At 41.3% G+C, this 21,176-nt stretch overlaps 1 protein-coding gene across 1 annotated transcript in view; it reads right to left on the reverse strand.

Moving 5' to 3' along the window:
• Positions 1-21,176, reverse strand: part of AACS (acetoacetyl-CoA synthetase) — a 37,667-nt gene that overhangs the window by 7,483 nt on the left and 9,008 nt on the right. Inside the window, exons 4-14 of the mRNA XM_083874014.1 lie at positions 20,914-21,027; positions 14,804-14,901; positions 11,006-11,120; positions 10,415-10,496; positions 10,158-10,305; positions 6,090-6,170; positions 4,942-5,066; positions 2,178-2,242; positions 1,877-1,999; positions 479-592; positions 202-327 (exon numbers count right to left, since the gene is read on the reverse strand). Coding sequence (XP_083730140.1) covers positions 202-327; positions 479-592; positions 1,877-1,999; positions 2,178-2,242; positions 4,942-5,066; positions 6,090-6,170; positions 10,158-10,305; positions 10,415-10,496; positions 11,006-11,120; positions 14,804-14,901; positions 20,914-21,027 — 1,191 coding nt within the window. The remainder of the gene's footprint in view (positions 1-201; positions 328-478; positions 593-1,876; positions 2,000-2,177; positions 2,243-4,941; positions 5,067-6,089; positions 6,171-10,157; positions 10,306-10,414; positions 10,497-11,005; positions 11,121-14,803; positions 14,902-20,913; positions 21,028-21,176) is intronic.

Consider the following 21,176-nt stretch of genomic DNA (forward strand, 5'->3'; position numbering starts at 1 on the left):
CATCTTTACTGGTTTTATTTGGATCTCTATCCAAAATAAAACACAGGAAGATAAACAGAGTGAGATGTTATGAAACACCCTGGAGTTTTTAACCTGGAAATTTGGGCTCAAAGCTGCACCTGTGGCTGGCATTGGGCAGCAGCAAATAATCCTGTGTCTCTCCCCTCACAGTCTGCATCATCCAAAGCCTTCATTACATACCTGGGAATTTGGAAAAATAAGCTTTTCTGTATTTGCTTCCATTCTCATCGTTCCAGAAGTGTGTGGGCTGGCAGGGGATGGGCTTGGTGCAGACCAGCTCTCCACTTTCACCCCAAACTGGTTTTCCTGTTGACAAAGAAAGAGGTATTTTCCACATTTCCTTTCTGTAAATAACAGTAACAAAGCCAAGAGCATCTACACTCATTTGTTCTTAAAAATTAAAATCACCTAGCTCCTGTATTTTCTACATGTGCACAATATTTTGGATCATAGTTACCTTCATCATTCCATGCTTCTACAGCCATTCCAAGATTCCTGGCCTGAATTTCTCCTTTGTAAACAGGAACTGTAACATTGTGACCCATGAAACACGAAATTATATCTGTTCCACCTACAACAAGAGAAATCCATTGAGAATATACAGTATTTTCTGGAAAAAGCAAACCTGAAAAATTACATAGGAACTCCGGAACAGCCAAGCTTTGCCAAAAGCTTCTGATCCATACTAAGCAGCACAGAACAAACAGCATTATCCAGAATGTCGTGACTTTTTATTAAAATGCTTTTTCTTTCTTACTTTATATATCTTGTTATATGTGTGTGTCTTTCATGCAGAACTATCCCTTAAGGCACAACTTTTCTCCTTTCAACAGCCTCTTTAATCTCATTTAAGGAAATTTCCATTTATAGGGGAGAGAAAATAAACAGGCCCTGCTTTACAGATTTCAGATATTTACGGAATTAACTTAGAAATGTTTTCTTGTTGGTTTTCATTAGTTTAAAGTAACCAGTCAAGCTATTCCACTCAGCATTTATTTAGTTTTTATACCTGATCAGCATGGGAGGAGAGGAGCCAGGCCTCCAGGATGAACAAGTTAGCTTAAGAAAAATAGATACTGTCAAAGTGCTTACTTAACTGGAATATTTATAGTCTTTTTAGGACTTCATGGAAGAGAATTAAGACACAAATCAATCATGTTAACTCTTCTCAAAAATAGGCTGCTGCATTTGAGTCTATTAATGGCTGTAGTAGCAAGTTCTAGATTCAGCACTACTCTCACTGAGCCCAGAGTCTGAGCTAACTTCAGTAGCAGAAAAGTTACATTTTAAAAAAATCAAACTGAGTTAAAAAGCCCTTTGAAAAAGTCAGTCCTTGTTACAAAGCAAAATGAGGAGTGCTGTGGTGGACCACAACTTGAGCAGAAGTTGCCTCAGCCAGCACTGCTCACAACAAACTGCACAGCATGGGGGCTTGATATTTCTCTAATTATATAATCTACAAAAAAAAAAAAATCCGTCTGCAGTGCCAATTACTTGGCACAAAAGAACTGAAATGGGAACTCTCCAAGAGGTATTTTCTGCTAAAGTCAGCTATATGCAGAACAGTATGTTCTGTAGGTTAATAGACTCTTTGCTTGATCTCACCCTGCCACCCCTAAGGACAGCCAGTCAAAATAAATGATCGTACTTAAAATCCAAAACATCCACCAAAAACCACTTTGGAGTGCCTGAGTTTCATTATGGCACAGTGAATTATGCAGAAAAAGCTCAGCACTAAAAAGACAGCTCATTCCAGTTTAACTATAACCAATCCCAAATGATCCAAAGGCTTCAGCTTCCCAAACTGCACAGGCTATCAGAGAATCACTGAGATGCTGCAGCATAAAAGCCTCACCTGAAATGGATCCCAGGAGGACACTGCTTTTGATGTGTTTGTAGACATACTCATAGCTTTGAGATTTGAGAGGTGATCCTGTAGACAGGATAGTGTGGAGTGTTTGGAGGTTGTGTGTTTCACCTTTAAAAAAAAAAAGGAGAAAAGCAACACAGGTTAAAGCAGAATTTTTCCAAGTGTTTGGGACTATTTGTCACTACAATCCAGAGTGATTACATAAAGGACAAGACAGGGAGTCAGAACCAGGAGAGGAAAGGTGGGAGGGAGGACAGAAGGGATTCACCAGCTTTTTGAAGCTTACATGGTTTTAAATTTTTCTCTTCTAGCACAGCCAGCCACTTTGCACCCGTTCCAAGGATGGTGATCCTAGAGGGAGAAAAAAAAAAAAAAAAATATTTACATGTTTTGCATATTTAAATTTGCTAAGATTCTAAAGACCTGCAATTCCCACTGCAGTGAGAGAGGCTGTTACACACTCTGTATGTGGATTAGACAAACAATGCAGCCTCTTAGAGCTTTCCAAGTGCAAGGCACATCCTTTTGAACTATCAAAATCAGTCAGATCAAGTGTCATCTCTACAGCTTTGAAACTTTTAACTCCATCTTTAAATATTAAGCAAAGCTTTCCCATCTCACGAAGACATTCACTACCATTTACAGGAATTTGTAACTGCAGAACACTCCAGAGACATCACAAAATGTTATCATGTTTACTTTATTAATGGACTTTAATTTCCCAAGTGTGCCTTGGTAGAATCTTACACAGAAACTCTGCCATTTCAGGGCACAATTTGACAAAAAATTAATTTAATCTGGGACAGCAACCAGTGACTTTTTGGAGATATCTGTTCAGTTTCCAGTGTTGAAAGCCTGAGCTGCCCATGCCTAAATGAACAAGAAATTTGGCCCAATTGAGCAATTTAATCCTGCCCTTGCAAAGTGTATTTGGAGCTCTTTAATACAATAGAATTAAAACTTGAAACAAAGGCTGTGTTTCTTCCATCTGTCACTGCAAGAGCCAGTTTAATGCTCCTGCTGACCTTCAGGAAATCCTCTCACCTGGCTTCTACTGATGAATTTTATATTTCAGCAATAAACTCACTGAAGAAAACGCAGAGATAGATGAGGGTAAGGGGCACAGCCTGAGTGCACAGAGCATGGGCAATACCAACACCAGCAGAGCTTAAAAAAAAAAGATCCTGCAAGGTTGGGCTTATCTCCAAAGGCAGGATGGGGGGTAGGACACTGTTCCAGGCAAGGAGAAGGCTGCCAAGAGGGGATCTCTGTCTTTGTCATGCTGGTGGAATATTCCCCTCTCGGGTAGGAACAGGCTCCTTGCACAACCACATCAGTACACAGCAATTTATCAGGCACGTGGGAAGGGCACCAGAGAGGCACAGAATGGTTTGGACTGGAAGGAACCTTAAAGATCATCGTGTTCCCACCCCTGCCATGAGCAGGGAACCTCCCCCCACCAGAGCCCCCAGCCCAGTGCTCCTCAGTTACCCTGCACCCCAACCCTGGGAACTATTTTTACTCTTGTGTAACATCTCACTTTCCCTCTAAGCCTCAAACCAGTGCTTATTTTACATTAGAATACAAAATGCTTCTCTATTTTAAGCTCTTTGACACTTCCTCTACAGCACATGTAGAGCCAAATCTCCCTTTATTTTCCTTCCAAATGCTACATAACTGCATTTAGTCACCATCCACCAATTCCCTTGCACGGATCATTAATGGATGTGCCCACTTGAGTCATTCTCGCCACGCAGGATGAGATATCCTGATGATACCCTGAGAATATGCTCTCTGAAGAAAACTGTGGTGCCTCTTCAGAGAATAAGGTAATCTTCACATGTTGGAGCCTCTTTTTTTCTTTTTTAACATATTTAACATATGAGTGAGCTTGGGAACAGACTGCATGATGAAGTAGCACCCAGATGGCCACCGCTTTTAGCGCCAGATTACAAAAGTGAGACATGCAGACACATTTATCTTCACTTGGTTTTGGCATGTGGAAACAATGCTTAAAAATAAGCTGGGTTGATTCTCAATTTTTATTTTTTTTTTTTTTTTTCCTGTTGTTCTAGCAGGGTTTCTATGGGAGGTCAAGCATGGCTGAAGTTTGTGGGTTTATTTTGTGCCTTTTTTTTTTTTACTGGAAGCATTTTGACTTGGCATTAAGCTTCAGTTCTAATAGCCAGAGAGAAAATGTCAGTCTTTAAATATTACATGTCACAAAAGACAGTGAAGTTTAAATTATTAATCATGCAGAGTCAGAAAGTGAGTCTTTTGTCATCCACTTTCCACCACAAACAATTTTAATTATCAATTAAAAATGACACTCCTTTTACTGGTAATAAAATTCAAATTTACTCCTTATGTGCAAAATCGGAAAGTCACAAAATAAATTTTAAAAAAATCAAAGTTTAACAAAGTGTACAAAGCTAAATGCAATCACAGGGTTTTACAGCTGTTTATCTGCTACCTGCCTTTTCTCTAAGCTTCAAGAAAGGGTGCTGAGAGCATTTTCAGGCACAAAAAAATGGCATTAAACCCCTTACTGAACAGCTTATCAGCATGAATTAGGCATTATAGATTAAAAAGCAAAATATGAAAATATAAGCAGCCCTGCTGAGCCCTTCCAGTCAATTTATGTCTTTAAGTCAAAGTTCTATATTAAAATCTTAGGCTGAGCTGCTTGAAAAAAGAATTCTTATTTACTAAGTTCTGAGTGTGCTGAGAAATTACTCTTCAGATTGCTCCCAATTACTGCCTTTTGAAAAGGCTGCTCTTGACAACTATTGAACCAAAAGTCCTTGTTTGCCTGGAATTCTAATACCTGACTCCAATTTGAAACAATCAGCTCTTTGTCTCTCCTCCTCTCTCAGAAAATGTTTCAGTACAAATTTGTAAAAGCAGTCCCACACCCAAGGCTGAGCCAAAAGATAAACTGTGCCATGCTGTGCACGAGTTCCTGAGCAAGAGGAATCTCCAGGGAGGTTGTTTGGGTCACTGTGACAGGAGCAGTGCCATTAACCCTTGATTTAACCCTGTATACATACCCCAGTCTGTCAGTCAGGTCCCAGAGCACATTTGGGGAAGGAATTAGGGGAGATCCATCATACAGGACCACTGAAGCTCCCGTAGCAAGTGCACTCACCAGCCAATTCCACATCATCCAGCCAATCTGGGGGAGAGAAAAACCTCCATGAGTGTCACTGCCTGCAGTCCTGGCAGCCCCACAGGGCTGTCTGCTGGCACAGGAGCTACAGGGAATTCTAAGAGGATAAATTGATGCAGATCTTGAGAGAAAATGAAGCACAATCCCCATGCAAGAGGTGCCACCTTCCCCTCCACTTCCCTTGCCTGAAGTTCTGCTGCTGTTAAACCCACACCACTGGTTTTGTCTGATCACATCAGTGAATAAAGCTGGAGCTCTGCTCATCCTCTCCCCTGTCCCAGGCCTGTCTCAGCTGTGTGTTCCTGATGGATGTTGATCCAAGTGATCCCTACAAACACCTGATGAGGTGGGGATCCCACAGCTCCCTGCACTCACAGCACCAGGCAGGAGACAGGACAACTCTAAGACAAGGCAATTACCATGATCCCTCCATGGAGATATTGCAAACTGACTAGTCATGTTAAAGTTCAGAAGGGAACTCATGAGGAAAGGCATCAGCCTTCTCAAACTGCTACAGTCACTGAAGGCTTAGGAATCATTTTTCTCTATCACAGCATTAAAAAAAAAAAAAACAACCCACCCCCCCACCATATAAATAAACTCAGATGAGGTTTACCCTCTTTCTTCTTTATCAAGCTTAGAGCTTCTTTCCTCACAACCAAAACAGAGACATAACAAATTCTCATCTCCAGTATGACCTAGCCCTGCAGGAAGGTGGAATCTGATTTACAGGTGATATTGATGAGGCAGCTTGATCAATAAACCTAAGAGACCAAAAAAATCAATCCATTTTCCTCACCAGTTAGGTCAGAAACATTTAACATGGGTTTGACCTTTCCTCAGAAAGGTCCCTGTTGCATTTTATTATTTCACCTGATTTTTTTTTTTTTTAAACTCAGGTGGGACAATCCCTTGCAGTAAATTTAACACATAGAGAAGTGTACTTTTGGATTTGTATGAAAAGTTGTCCCATCTTTACAGGAAAAAGATGTTGCAGTGTTTTTAAGAATGCCTTTAAGGCCCACTTGCCGTTGTGTAGTACATAATCACATCACTGCTGCTCATGTTGCCATGAAGAATGTGTTCCTTCAGGTGCTGGATGAGGGTGCCCTGCAAAAAGAGTGAAAGGAAAACACCAGATCACATAAACGAAAAGCAAAACTCTGACAGCACATTAAGGCTTCAAAAAACACTAACACAGTCAGTAGCTTGCAGGATGTACTCCAGGATTAAAGCAAGTATTTCCTTTAACTCCAGCTGAAGTAAATCCCAGGGCCTATCTACAGCAACAGCAATTGCATTCTCCATTTTCTCACACAACTTTCCAGCCTCTCTCATTAGACCCCAGCAACTCCCACTGCACATCACTTTTAATCCACGGAATAAACAACTCCCTTCCAACTCCACACACAGACATCAGAGTTGCACAGCACTCCAAAGCAGACTTTAATTTTAACAGCAAGCTTTAAGCAATCAGATTTTCCAAGAGAAGCCCTTTGACAGTTTCATTTTGGATGTATTTGGGCAATGGGAGGACTGAAGGACTGAGGGCTGCCATCAACTGCAGCAGCTGCTGAACATTAGCACCATGAGTCCAAATTATCTTATCTATTAACATCGAGGAGACAAAAGGCCTGACAGTAGAGATCTCTTGTAAACACTGGAGTGACTAGAAATGTGAAATGTCTCACTGCTCAGAGCATCAATATTAATAATGTCCTGAAATGTGTTACTTCCTTTTGTTGGAAATGCTGCTAAACCACCTTCCTGATCATCATTAAAGCAGAACTTGGCTAGGATAAATAAATTTACAGACTACTTCATTAAGTCACTTCACTGCAGTGACAAATTAATGTAGCCAATGTTAAAATAAAAAATGGTTTTTGCGTTTATGCAAGGAGTCATAGTGAAAATATTAAGAGGCTCATAAGCATGAAACAAGATTTACACTGAAAGAAAACAGATTACAGATAAACATTCGAAATGAAAAAGGAGAGTCGTAAAGCTGGCACATGCTTCGGGAGAAAAAAAGCAGAAAACATTAAATAAAAATAAAGGATTAAATCTTATTTTCACTTCGCTGCTCAAAGGAACCAGGTCTGAATTCACCTACTGCTGTTTGAACGCCCTCAGCTGTCACAACGCTGCCATCTAGCTACAGCTGCCACCTTCTGCAGCTGAAAACCACCCCAAAAAATCGGGATTTAGAAATATTGTGTCGAACCGAATCTGTAAGGGCTGCCAAAAAGAATTGCAGGTGTTTACGTAATTACTGCGTTTATAGAGGAAAGCACATTGTCCCTGCGGGAGATTCTGAAAGAGCCACGCAAAATAGCAAAATTAAAAGTCATATTCAATTAATGTAAATACTGGTTTTCCTTTTTCCTTCCTTTAGTTTTCGCTGCTTCACAGTTTTGGGAACCAAAAGGGGATTTTTAACAATGGTTTTAGGTACAGGCTATGAACAATTTCCCTGCAAAACCTCATATATATCCCAGGCTGGAAACAAAAGGACTCTGGGAGAAGGCAGAGCTGCTCTACACTCACAGCCCAAAACGCTCTCTTGAGTTAATTTATAGGACCAGTTTATTTATAGAACTTTTATGACCCTCCAAATAAACCCCAAGCATTTATCACTTCCCACCAGATGTGGCAGCTGATAAAACTCACTGGTTCTCTCCTCAGGACCAAGGCAGGGCTGGTGAAGTGCTGAGCATCTGGAGTGTCAGGAAGCAGCAGGAACAGCTGCTGCTGTGCCCCAGGAGGGATTTCCAAAGCAGGGCTGAGCTGAGAGGGGCAGGAGCAGCTCCTCAGAGCAGCAGAGCTCAGGAGAATCTGAGCAGGAAACAGCCTCAGAGAGATCTGCCTGCACCTACACGAGGAATCTGCAGCAGTGCAGAGGTTTAAGACCAAGCCTTGCAAGTCCTTGAGATGGAGAGATGTGAACTGAAGAGGATTTTATCTCAAAATTCTCTCCTTAGATAGCTGGGGGCATGGAATAACTGGGAAGGGGGCTGATAGGAATGGTTCTTCATCTTGCCTCAATGTTTTTAGGACTAAAGAACAATCACTGACATATTTCTGCAGCACACCCAACAGGTCAAAACCATACAAAAAAAAACCAAGCCTACTCCTCAGAACCACCATTTTTAAATCATCTCCCATGACCTGGCTTCATTTTCTTTATTTATGTATCTCATTCCACTGCGTAGCAAGAAAACAGAGCAGAAACATACTGCAGAATTAGATAAAGTGAGTTGTGAATTTAAAGTAGGCTGCCTGTTGCCATCTAAAATCAGTACAGTAACAAACCAGCATTGGAACATGCTATAAATACAATAATTGAAATGTCTTCACCAAAATGTCATCTCTTCTTGCTGTCTTCACTACCAGAAACACACTTGGTTTAAACTAAGGCTGAAAAATAAAACAAAGACAGTAGGCCAATTCTGCCTTTTTTTTCTTTTTTAATCAAATCAATGCAAATCATCCTATTAATTCCAGTGGAAACAAGATTAAGCCTAGAACAAACAGACAAACCCAATAAAGTGTGTAAAAGACATCTGAGGATTGGTTTGCATGGACTTTGTAGGTCCTATTCAAACACTGAGGTCTCTAATGCAACCATTTGCTGTTAGCACCAGGAGAAAAATCATCCTGCACCACAACTACAGAGCTGCTCAGTGGGAACAGAATCACCACAAAAAAACAAATCTTATTCATCCATCCATCACTTGCTCTCCTCCTCAGCAAGGATGAGTAGCCTGACCTAAACTCTAAGGTAGCTCTGTACATGACTCAGCTGGAGAGCAGAGTCATGATTCAGGGCAAGCAAACACAGGTAACATGGGAAAAGAAAGAAGTTTGCAGAAGAAAAGTCCTATTGTCTGATCTAGAGCTATTTTTGATCTCTAGTGTTTATCACCCATCACTGAACAAAACACCTTCCCCTGTTTTTTTGCTAATCCACCTCTGCAAGTATTTAACCAGTCTAAAGGCAGCAGAGCTTCAAAACAGCTGTCAAACTTCAAAACCCACCTCCTTTCTTCTTCCCAAACACTGGGTTTGTGTCCCAAAGGGACCATTCTGTACACCAGGTGCTGCCTGGTACCATCTCCTGCTGAGTGATGAGATATAAAGCAGAGTGTTCACAGGCAGCAGGGGATTTGTCTGTGGGCAAATCCTCCAGTCCCTGCCATCAAAGAGAGGCAAGAACACACACACTGGGGGCACAGCATCAAAGGGTCCTGCCCTCAGGCCAACCCAGCCCTGCAGGATGCTCATCCTGACTTGCAGAGCAACGAGCAGCAATGAAGGACTCTGGCTAAGAGTTGTGCAGCTCCATTTATACACAAGTGCTCTAAGCAACACATCCTGCCTGCCTTAAATGGGGAAAAAAAACCTGCCTTTTATTAAGGATTATAGCAAAATTAAAGTTTCAACACTGCTGCAGTCACTTCCTCTACTTTAAGAAATTTAGAACATTTACAGCAAGTGTAAAGTATGTGAGCAAGGGTCATCCTGGCACCAATATCAGATTTTATCTTTAGCCACAACAAGACATTGCTTCAAGCAGTTTCCATTCAATGCAAAACCTACACTCAGAGATTCCAACTCTCTCTGGCTTCTTTTCTTAAAGAATTGATGAGGATGACATACTCTAAACTGATAAACATGAAGTAACATTCAAGGTAAAAAATTATCCAGATAATAAAAACTACAAGCTCGCTATGGGCCTCAAGTTAACAATGCCCAAAAAAAAAAAAAAAAAATCAGTTGCAAACATCCAATCCAAGTTCTTTGGCTTTTCTTTTTCAATTGACAGTCAGACCACTTCTGGTGCTTTTGTGAGTGACACTTGCTCCCAGGAAACCCCTGGAATCTGAAAGGTCTCCACGCTGATTTCCAAACCAAAATATTTTATATCCTTACCCATCCACACTCGCTTTCAAATAGTCACTAACACTGTCAAGTTACTGAAAAACTGTCAGCAATCAATTTTTTCTTTAAAATACATCAGGGAGTGATGCTGTTAAAGGAGAAATGTAACCCAAGCAGTTAAGCAGAGGCAGTGCAGCCCCAGGAGGGAAGACATACCCCTGCTGAGTGAACCATGCATTTTGGTGCCCCTGTGGTGCCTGAGGAATACATGATAAAGAGAGGATGGTTGAAAGGCAGCTGCTCAAATTCCAGCTGGGGAGGCTGGTCTCCTTTCCCAGTAGCAAGGAAGTCTTCTAAAAAGACACTGCACAAGAAGGAAGGGAAAAAAAAAAAGGAATGTTTCAAAACTTTCTGAAAGCATTACCCCAGCCCATGTGTAAGATCACCTCTGTGCCCAGCAGTGCTCCCATTACCTGTTTGGAATCTTAGAAATATCTATGGCTTCTCTTGAGGATACATATGGAATCACCACCACCTTTTTTAGGTCTGGAAGGCCTGGTAGAAGGAAAAAAAAAAAAACAACCAATTATTTCCTACATTCAATTACATAAGCAAAGGTCTTTTCTGCCTGATTAAATCATACAGGGCAATGCATTAAGTAACAGAAATAATTCTGATGCACTGAGTATTGAAACCCCAGAGGACTGAATTGTTACCCAAGATGTAATTTCCCTCAGTGCTGCCAGCTTTTTATGTGTAAATCTGCAAGCTTTAGTGCTGTAATACCTCTGCATTTGTCTTCAGCAGCACTTTGCTTGAGCTTAAAAACACCATCATCAGCCCCTGCTCCCCTTGTTTCTACAGCTGGCTAAATTCTGATGATCTATTAAAGTTAAACAAGCAGAAAACTGTTAAAATTACAGAAAAGACCGTTCAGCTTTTACCCAAATCTGTTCTGAAAGCCTCAGTGGGCACCATAAAGAAGGAAAGACAACAACAAGCAGTGGCAGTGCAGGCTCTGAGTGCTCACAGAGCCACAGAGCAGGTGGGATGCAGTGAAATACCTTTTACCACCCTCAGCAGCTTTTCCAAGTGGTTGTGTTCTTTGCCATTGTATATAACAGCTTCCACTGAGAAGATGAGCTTAGGCTGAATTTGGGAAAATCTGTCCAGTACACCCTGGGGATAAAGAGAAAAATGTGTTAAAAATACAAAATTAACTGCTACAGTAGGAAACTCCAGTGGGTGCTAAATGCAAATTTAAAAACAAGCAAGGGATAAGGACAAGGATTGACAGGAGAGTTGTTAAAAGACTGCCTGCTTGTCTTTCATTCACACAAGATCTCTGAAGCACAACAATTTATTTCACAACATTAAATAGATTGTTACAACCTATTTAATGACCCCCAAACAGATCAACCCATGATAAAACCCTCCATGGATCACAGAACATTCTTTACACAAGGGCCAAGCTCACAAGGTTCTAAACAGCTAAAAAACCACCTTGGAGTCAGATTAGAGTCGTGCAAAGAGGACCAGGAGCTTGATGTGAGCAGGAATTGGGCACTTGGTGTCCAGGAAGGTGCTCAGGACTCCTGGCTGCACCAGGGCTGGGGGAACAAACATCAGCCTTGGGGAAAAGGAATTTACGTGGTGAGGTGGGTCCCCACATGAACTGGCAGCTTTGTTCTGCCACCATTAACAAAGGAAGCCAAGTCACTGGTTTTTTTTAGCAAAATAAATTGTTATTGAACACACACAGACTACCAACAAAAGACACCACAGCTCCTTTAGAATCTCTGCAGCACAACACATTCAAATGCTAAATTTTCAGGTGTCTCCTCCAGCTTACACTGTGTTCACAAATTTACCACAGCTATCATCCTATTTGAGATTAAAACCCTTCTGGCATTTACTTTTTTTCCATGTACACTGCATGCAGCAGCCTACCAGAAATGGATCTCTTTGTATTCAACAGCAAGAAGCAAATCCTTTCAATAAAAGCTCTCAGCACACTGATGTTCAAACCTCTCTAGCTCCATTACTTGAAGCATTAAGGACTACAAGATTACACAATACTGTAAAATTGTCAGCTAAGTGCTCAAGAACAATCTCCCAGATCATGCCGCAGAAATCAGACTTGAGTCATCTGCATATTCTTCCCAGCATTCTTTATCCTTCTTGTTTTCTATTTTGCCCTCTACACTGCAGCCAAAATGAGAAACAAATTAGTGGCAAATCAGAAGATGAAAGCAAAAACATCACAATCAACTCATCTCCGTTAAACTCCTTTCCAAGCTGGGCTGTTCAGCGTTGCAAAAAAATTCTGCTGCAAAAGGACAGGAGTCCTGTCCTGACAATTTCTCCATGCTGTCTCCTCAGGAAATTATAGGTAGGGTATAGGGATATGGCTAAATAGAAATTAATCAGCTGAGAATGTCACTTAACAGCTTTCCCTCTTGTATTTCCTTTTTCTTGCTCATATTATAAGAAAATACAGTAACAATGCACTGATATTCAAATTTATCAATTACTTTAAAACAAAACAAAATCACCAGAATTTGTGAAACACCAGAAGTAGTTTTCAAGAAGTCCCTAGTGTGTTACCTAACAAAAATGGAGATTAAATTAATATATTATAGTTATTCTCTAAGGGAGTATGAAGTCAAATTTCCTGTTTCTTTGGTATATTCTCACACCTCCTCCTTTTTAGCATTTCCCAGGAACAGAGCAAGCAGCCCCACACGTGCTGTGTGCATTTCTGTGTGTGTGTGTGCACACCCTCATGCTGAGTGCAGAGCACACACAGCCCATCTCCATCCTGCCTGCTGGTTAAAAATTCAGACCTGTGAGCACTGAGGGTGCTCTAAAGAGAAGAGTCAAATGTGAAGAGAAGTGTGAATCAGAAGCAGAGATGTCTCCAGTTCTCAGGGCCTTAACCAAACCTGCTAACACACCCAGTCACATTCATTAGCAGTGGCAGGATCCAATCCCACTGGGCAGCCTGAGATGATACAAAGGCAATACAAACAGATGGAACATGTAATTGCTACACTGGAACTTTAATCCAACCAGATGGCTCAGCAAGGAATTCCTTCCACAAAAAGCTCAGGTGTGGCAGATATGGCTCGTTCTACTCCATGAGCCTCCAAGTTCAGTCCAAAAAAATTGTTCAGTGCCTCACAAATGGAGCTGCACTGAGCTCACCAAAGGCTCTGTGAGCAGAACTTCTTTATAAACCTATAAATCCAACAATTCCTCGTGCACAGGCCACCACTCTGCCATTAATTTCTGAGAAGGGATAGCAGGGAGCAGAGAGATGAAGCAGCAGCTGCCAAGAGTGGCTCTGTGTGTGTGTGGGAGGCAGCTCAGTGGTTCTCTGACAGCAGACTTCCTCAAGGCTGGAAGCCTTGGGAGGGATGGCATTCAGAGCCTGCAGTGTGTAGGCAGCTCAGAGGAGTGACATTTCTGAGCTTCACAAAACACACACACACACACACACAATTGGACTTCAAATGTGTTGGAAATGCTGCATTATTTCTCTCAGCACAGAAGTTTTTTTTTTTGATATAATAACAGGAGTAATGCAACTTCACAAGAGGAGGAATGGCTTTTCCTCAGGGTGGAAGGCAATGTTTCTGAGGGGCTCTGCTGATCTCCTTCAGGATTTTAGGATTTGAATTCATACCAACACACGCTGCCAAAAGGAAAATAAATGATATTGATGGCACTGCAGCTCCAAGGCCGAGTTTCATTAAAAAGCTATCACAAAAAACTAAAAGCTGGGCACTGAAAACAACAGCACACCAGCATGGACAGAAAACACACCAGCCCTTTGTAATGCAAGTAAAGTGAACAATCTTCTCCCAGATAAGAGATCGAATCACATTGCACAGAAAATACTCCACACCATCATTTTCTGAGTAAGCAGAAAATATTTGTAGAACAGATTGATCATTACATGCTGTAATGATTTTTTTAATCATTTTTTTTTCCCAACGATACCTCCTCAAGCATAAGGACGTGGAATGCTGCTGCCCTCTAGTGCTAATCCAGGAATAATTATTCCATACATTTTTCCCAGGGTTAAACACCAAAAATTGAGGTGTTTATCTAAAAACACTGTTCTCCACACTGTGAAATTCAAAAACATTACATTTTTCATATGTAAACTTAGAGGTTCAATATCCCTATTACCTCAAGAGAGGTTCAATACCCCTATTAGAAGTGATTTAGCTCTGTTGTTGTTGTCTGCTAAAAACTTTCCAAACAGAGCAGAATATATTCCCAAAGCTTTTAGGGAGTATCTGTTTGGGTGTCATAATTTCACACCCAGCATTTATTTTGAGACTAAAAAGAGTTCATCAGGTTAGTGATATTAGTATGGAATCCCTCACTGTTGTGGAAAAGACCAACCAGGTGGTGCCGAGTTCAGGTGCTGAGCTCACCCTGAAAGGAGGCAAAAGATGAGATACTCTGGCAAAGAAATCAGAGTGTGGAAACCTGAGTGTGGCTGAGCAACCTGGGGCAGGATTTGGGAAGAAGAGCCAAACCTCAGACAACTCTGTTGCACTGCTGCTCATTTGCATACTTAATATAACAAAAGCTCACCAAGACCACGGAGCCCATCTAAAAATATCCCAACAGCGAGTAGCTCAAGGCACTCAACCCATGGAGCTGAAAATCAGCAGTGACAAGCCAGGGCGAGCGGGTTGGTGCAGCTGGAAAAGCCACGGAGCGCTGGGCTGTGCCAGGAGGTGGCAGCAGGACTGAAGGGAACAAAACCCATCTGTCACCTGAATTCATCACCCTGGAGTCTGTCTGGGGCGCAGTGAGGGTGCACAGGCAGCGAGGTTACTCACGTTGATGCCGAAGTCTGGGGACGTGGAGCTCCAGATGGCACCGATGCTCGCGGCGGCCAGCATCGCCTCCACCGCGTGGATGCTGTTGGGGAGGTAACCTGGGGCACAGGTGGGTGGTTAGAGATGGAGCAACACTAAGAAAATAATCTATATGATACAATAAAACTATAATGTAGACAGCAAACAGGATTTAAAAGGGCAAAATTCCCAGATTGAAGCATCCTTTGAAGTTTTCCACGCAATCAATGTCGTACCTTGAAGCCAAATCAGTTACACAAGGAATTAGTAATAAATCTATTTGAAAACCTGGATACAAATATTTTTATATCTCCAATATTGTTCCCAATTTACAAATGTTCCTGCTTCATTAACAAGCCTTTCAGGATAAGAGGGCAGCACACTGAAAAGAGTAACTGGGAGAGAAAATTAGTGATTGATTAGGGTACACAAAGACTATGCAGGGGAATAGAACAAGACTGCAGGAACAGCCATTAGAGAAAGAAAGATCTGCAAGGAAAGATTATAAATAGCTCAAGAGCAGAGATTCAGCCTCACAAAGCTAAATGTTGTCTGCTAGACACTGCCAGAATCTTGAACACAAACAAGCAAAACCAGTGTCTCAGCTGATAAGGGAGGAACAGAGTGGGACAAGCCTTGGAACCTTCCCACACAAATGTGGCTCCTCAGGTTCCTCTCATTAGCTTGCAGCAAGATTTCAATTCAATTTATCAAGACATACAGAATAAATTAATGTCAGGAAAGTCAGATTTTAGCTTCAGTGAGCTCAGTTTGAGCAACTCTCCAGAAGGTGCTGGGTGGCTGAGTCTGACTCTGCACTGCTCAGAATCCAGCCCACAAATCAAAATATGCAACTGGAATTCACAAATTACACTGAGCTGGATCAGAGTTCTGGAGTTTCAGATCACCTTTCTTAAGCAACCAAAAAGATGTCCAAGTACTTTTAAAAAAAAGCACAGGATGGGCCTAATTGCAATACTCTGACATCTAATTAGAATTCTGTATTTGAAAGCAAAACTTAAATGGCAATAAAGATGTTTTTCAGGCAGTGATGGGCACTGAGATCTTGGACTGCAGGTGCACCCCAAGTATCTACAGACAGCAAACACTCACCAGTGCGAGGCACTTCTCAAAAAAGGATATTTATGGATGCACATTTCAGGAACTGAAATAGCAGAAATTGCTGTTAAGATCTGTGATGTCAATATTACCAAGTAGGAGAGTACCAAGATGGATTTTTGTGAGGTTTTTCTACATTGCTTGAAAATAAATCCATCCTTTTTCAACTTTATAAAAAATAGAGCTTTAAAATCAAACTGAAATTCTTCCTCATTCAAAAATCAGTGAGATCAGTTTCTTAAACCAGCAGTGCCACTGCAGTTACTGAAATCTGCTGTGCTTTTGGGAGCAGTAACTTTTAAAACAGCATTATGACTTAAACCCAACAATTTCTAGAAAACACACAACTGTGAATAAAAGCCTCATGCCATGTTAAGATATAAATGACTCCCTAGAACTGCCTACAGTTTATAGTGGTTTGTTCAGTGAAGTTCTTGAGCACATAAAGTGCAGCAAAAGCTCATGGCCATAAAAGCATTATTTATTTTGCTATTTTTCCTTTGGGGTCAAGGTTTATACAAGGCACAGTATCCCAAAACCTCAGTGATTTTCTTCTAAGACAAATATTCCTCCCTAAATAATTTGAAATATATGAATCAGAACAGACCAAAATGTCATTTCGTGTGACGAAAGCAGATCTTTAATTGATGCCAAATATTTCCACTGAGCATTTCTTGGATGGGATCATCAGGAGGCCAAAGTGCAAGGAAAACTGAAATCTCTCCTCCTGCTTTGGAGCAGTTGTTACTTATTTACAACCTTCAGTTCTGTCCTAAGGAATTCTCCTTTTCACCATTCCACACAAAAGCCCTCAAGGCAAGATCGCAGGTCTCGGATTATTGTGAGACAATTAAATCATTACTTTCATTTGTCAGCTGCCTTTGAGGTGGTGGTTGAGCTTTGGAGGATACCAGCCAAAAGTGCCCAGAGGTAAAAAACATGCACAGCAACTGACTCTGCATTTCTGTGCCTTCACCTTCCTGCTCTCTGGGATCTCACAGATTTATCCCAACACCATCACAGAGGAAAATTTGGGTCTGTTCTGGCTGGAGATCCTCTCAGCACAGCAGTGTTGAGACTCATGTTCCTGTTCTCTTTCAACAGCTAAATGACAAACTACTTCTCCTGTCAGTCTGATTAAAACTGGATTCTTATTTAGAAGTAAGTAAATTTAATTTTTTTTTTTTCTTTCTCCCACATCTGGGATTCTCAAGCTGATCACAACTGCAGGTAAAGGTTCCTGCTCCCTGGAGACACCAGCACACTCCTCAGTGGGCTGACACAGGTCCCCAGTGCCTGAAACTGGAGGAACAGGAATGTTGCTGACAAAGAGGATGAAAAAGGCAACTTCTTTAGCTGGATTAACATCAGGCAGGAGTCACAGAGCAGTGACCTGTGCACAAAAGTTCTGTATTATAGAGGAATAATGGTACTGCTGATGTAAATATTTATCATGTTTGCTCATAGATTTAACCAGAGCCTCCATATTCCTTAAGATAATATTTCAGCTAAGGATCAAAACCAGGATTTGTCAGCACAGGAAAGGCTATAAGAGGTATTTCTCCATCTCTACATCATCCCTTACTCCTTTCTTGAAGATGGTAAGAAAGGTGGAAACCACCTTCTGCTACCAGAAAGAAAAGGATCTTCCTGCTTTGGGACGACTAGAAAAGCAACTGAATAAAGGGCTCAAAACACAGGAGCTGGGAACTCATCAAGCAGAAATATCACAGTATGACACACAAGGGTCCAACAGCACTCCTGACTTATAAAAATGTATAGTCTCCACAAAAACAGAAATGAAAGCTTTACCTGACACAAAACCTGTGAAGTCTCTAAGCAGGACAAGTGCATTTTAAAAACACTGTCTGGATTCTTTTTAAGAGGCACTTACAGCCTGATCTGCTCAGGACTAAGTGCCTCAGCATTTTCTGTCAGTTGCTATTTGCTTAATCTACCACACACCAAGATTACACTTACATGTGTTTCATTTACACTGCAGCACTTCAACAGGATAAATAAAAACTATAGTCCAAAAATTTGATATAATTCTGCTGAACACTGTGGCAAAAGTCTGATTGCTCAGAGTGCTGAGAACACACTCCATGCAAGCACCTAATGCCTCTGTGAAGTTTAATAAAGATTTCCTCTTGGAAAGAAAAAAGAGGCATCCAAATATTTAGTTATGCATGGAGAAAAAAAAATAACAACTAAACTTGGACCTTGCATCAGAGGTTTTGTCTGAGCCTTGAAGAAGAAAAATAAGGAGCAGCAACTAAAATATCTTCTCAATGTCTTTATTGAAATACATCAGCTCTCAAACTGAACAGAATTCAGAGACCATTTTCCCTCTTCAGCATTCCACACTCCTGTAGGACTTGCAAGTGGCCGCCCTGCCCAACATTAACTGTGGCCTGAAACCATTAGCACCCCACTAATCTCCTTCCAAAGCTGGCTTTAAAACCCACGTAAGCAACCGGGGCTAATACAGTTGCTATAGATAAAACACCAGCTTTAGACAATGTAACTCATTGATGTTTTTGTTGAGGATGTTTTTGTGTGAAGGCACAAGTTTTTAACTGCTGACTTGTAACAGAGCAAAGCTGGCTACAGAGTTAGAGTAGAAGCAACTTATCCAGAGAGGAGAAACATCCTGCCAGGTGTATTTTATTCTGATTTTAGGCATTGTTGTTGGCCAAACAGATGGGCAGTGGGAGAGCAGGAGTACCTCATGTGTGGATGCAGCTTGCAGGAGATATTCTGTGCCTCTCCCGACTGTTCAAGCATCACTGACAGCACTGCAAGACTTCTTTAGAGGAAGAAATGTGTTTCACAACACATCTGCTTCAATTATGTTCACTATTAAGTGCTCTCAGTGATGGAAAGGGAAGAGTGGAATAAAAATCAAGCTGAAGAAGTGCTGACACCACTGCCTGTCCACCCACACTCACCCACCTCCAGCTTCAACATACTATTACTGTCATGATGCAACCATAAATTGTATTGAACAAACTAGGGGGTATGTTAAGCATAATGAGAAGTTAAAGCAGCCTTGTCTCAGAGGCAGCAAAGCCTGGAGATGAAATCCCCAGGAAAACAACAGTAATAGTCTCATGTGTAATTCTAACAGCTCGGATTTTAAGAGAAAGTGTCAACAAGGGGTGTCAGAACCTGACAGGCTGACTGTGTGTTAGGCAGCTGTAATGAAGTTCATAGAATATCTCCTTTCTATTTAAAAACTGAATTTTCAGCAGCAGTAGAAGCATGCCCTGTGTTACTACTATGAACCACAGTGAGAATTGCCTTTCCCTTTGCCATCTGCTCTGAATTTTGGGACAAATTACATCCCTGTGGACTCAGGCTGTGCAAAACTTGCCAATTTTTTGATACCACAAGAGGGTGTAGGACTCCAGGCTCCCCAATCAACACTTAATGTCTGTTCCCCAACTCAGTTTGGGAAACTTCAGCCTCTGACTGCAAAATTAATGACTGCCAATATCCTCTGGCACAGCAGAGAAACATAGGAAAGAAGTTGAGACTTCATAAAAGTATCTAAAGTGACTTTAATACTTTAAACAAAGTATCAGCTATGCTTTTTAATTTAAATGAGAGGCAAGCCAGCCACCAAAACAAGAAAAATTCAAAAATCAGCCAGTCTGCAGTGCTAGACAAGACAGTCATTAACTGAAAGGAACTGTAACTAAAAGTGCAATAGGATTATTAGCAGCACAGGCTACAGCTACATTTCAAGACCATGTTTTCTCCAGCTGCAGAGCACATTTTCCCTGCTGGAGCTGCTCAAGAAATGGTCAGAGATGAACATTTCAGCATTAAGGTTGAAAATTGAGATAAAATTAGAGCATCTTCATTCAGACAAGCCTTCTCAACTTCACTGTATGGTGAATACCTAATTAAGGATTTAGCTTTAATTCTGTGTTAAAAACCAAGCCACCAGCTGTGATAATTTCATGTTTGACTGCCAGTTCCAGAGCAGACTCACATCATACACAAGAAATGAGCTCTACTGAGTAGATTTACATTTCCAGGTCATAGTTGTGGTTTTAAAATTTGGTTTTCAAGACACTGGTTCGAGTTTGTAGCATGCAGAAAATTAATCCAAGAGTTTCATCACTGTGGGTTTGCATCATGTAAAATTTTACACACTTATTTAGGATATTGGCCAAGTGTTGCTCAAAGAACATGGGATTCCAGGAGTACAATGACACAAACACCAGGAGCCAAGGAGCTTCAAGGATATTGCACCTCACTGACAAAATAAAGAGCACACAAAACAGAGGTGAAACAGCTCAGCTGAAAGATCAAACCCAGCAATTTGAAAATAAATGTAACTCCTTTCCAAGCCTGGGCTGCACACTGGACAAGCTGTTCACAGGACAAAAGCCTGTTTATATAGAAAAACACACATGACAACCTCTTGACAGGAAATTTTGCTGCAGAAGATGTGAGGAGCTGCTGAAAGGATCACAGGGTTTCAATTCTACCCTCTGCACTGGTGACTTGAGGAGTTCTGGCCCAACAGCTGCTCACTGTCACCATTCTGGTGGCAGGACAAGTTCACAGGGTCAGGAACTGCCACTGGCATCAGGACAACCAGCCTTGGAGCATCATTTCCCAGAGGAACCTGCCAGACCCACCCTGTGAGTCAAAGCTCACAGTCTCCACCACCTCTGCCTTCACAGAGTGTTTCTGAAGCAGACCCTGGTGAATGAAGGATTTTCCTTCCCCCTTCAGTGCTGGAGAACCTGCAGGTTAATCCAGGTTCCTTCTCTCTAGAAATGCATTTCCTACAAGTGTAAATACAGCAGCACAAGAGCCTTTTCTTCAGAATGTTTATGTGAAGTTTTCTGTGAAACACTATTTCACAGTCATGTTTCTGTAACTCTGACCACTCACTTGCACATTTCAAGAAAAAAAAACCTTCCACCTTCTGTCCCTCGAGAAAAATTACTCACCTACAACTCTGTCTCCTACTTTTATTCCCATCTTCCTCATGGCTGCAGCATACAAAGCTACAGCTTGTCTCAGCTCTTCAAAAGTAACTTTCAAGATTTCTTCTTTGCCTTCCCCTGAGGAAAGAAAATTAAAGCAATCAGTCAGAAATCAGGCATTGCAATGTGAGTCTAGTACAAACAACTAATCCTAGAAGAATAGAAAGCAATTCTAAGAGAGCAGCTTCCACTAATATTGATATTTTTGCTTTTGAAGTTCCTCTTAT

Source organism: Zosterops lateralis (genome assembly GCF_965231275.1).
Source record: "Zosterops lateralis genome assembly, chromosome: 17".
Lineage (NCBI taxonomy): Eukaryota > Metazoa > Chordata > Aves > Passeriformes > Zosteropidae > Zosterops > Zosterops lateralis.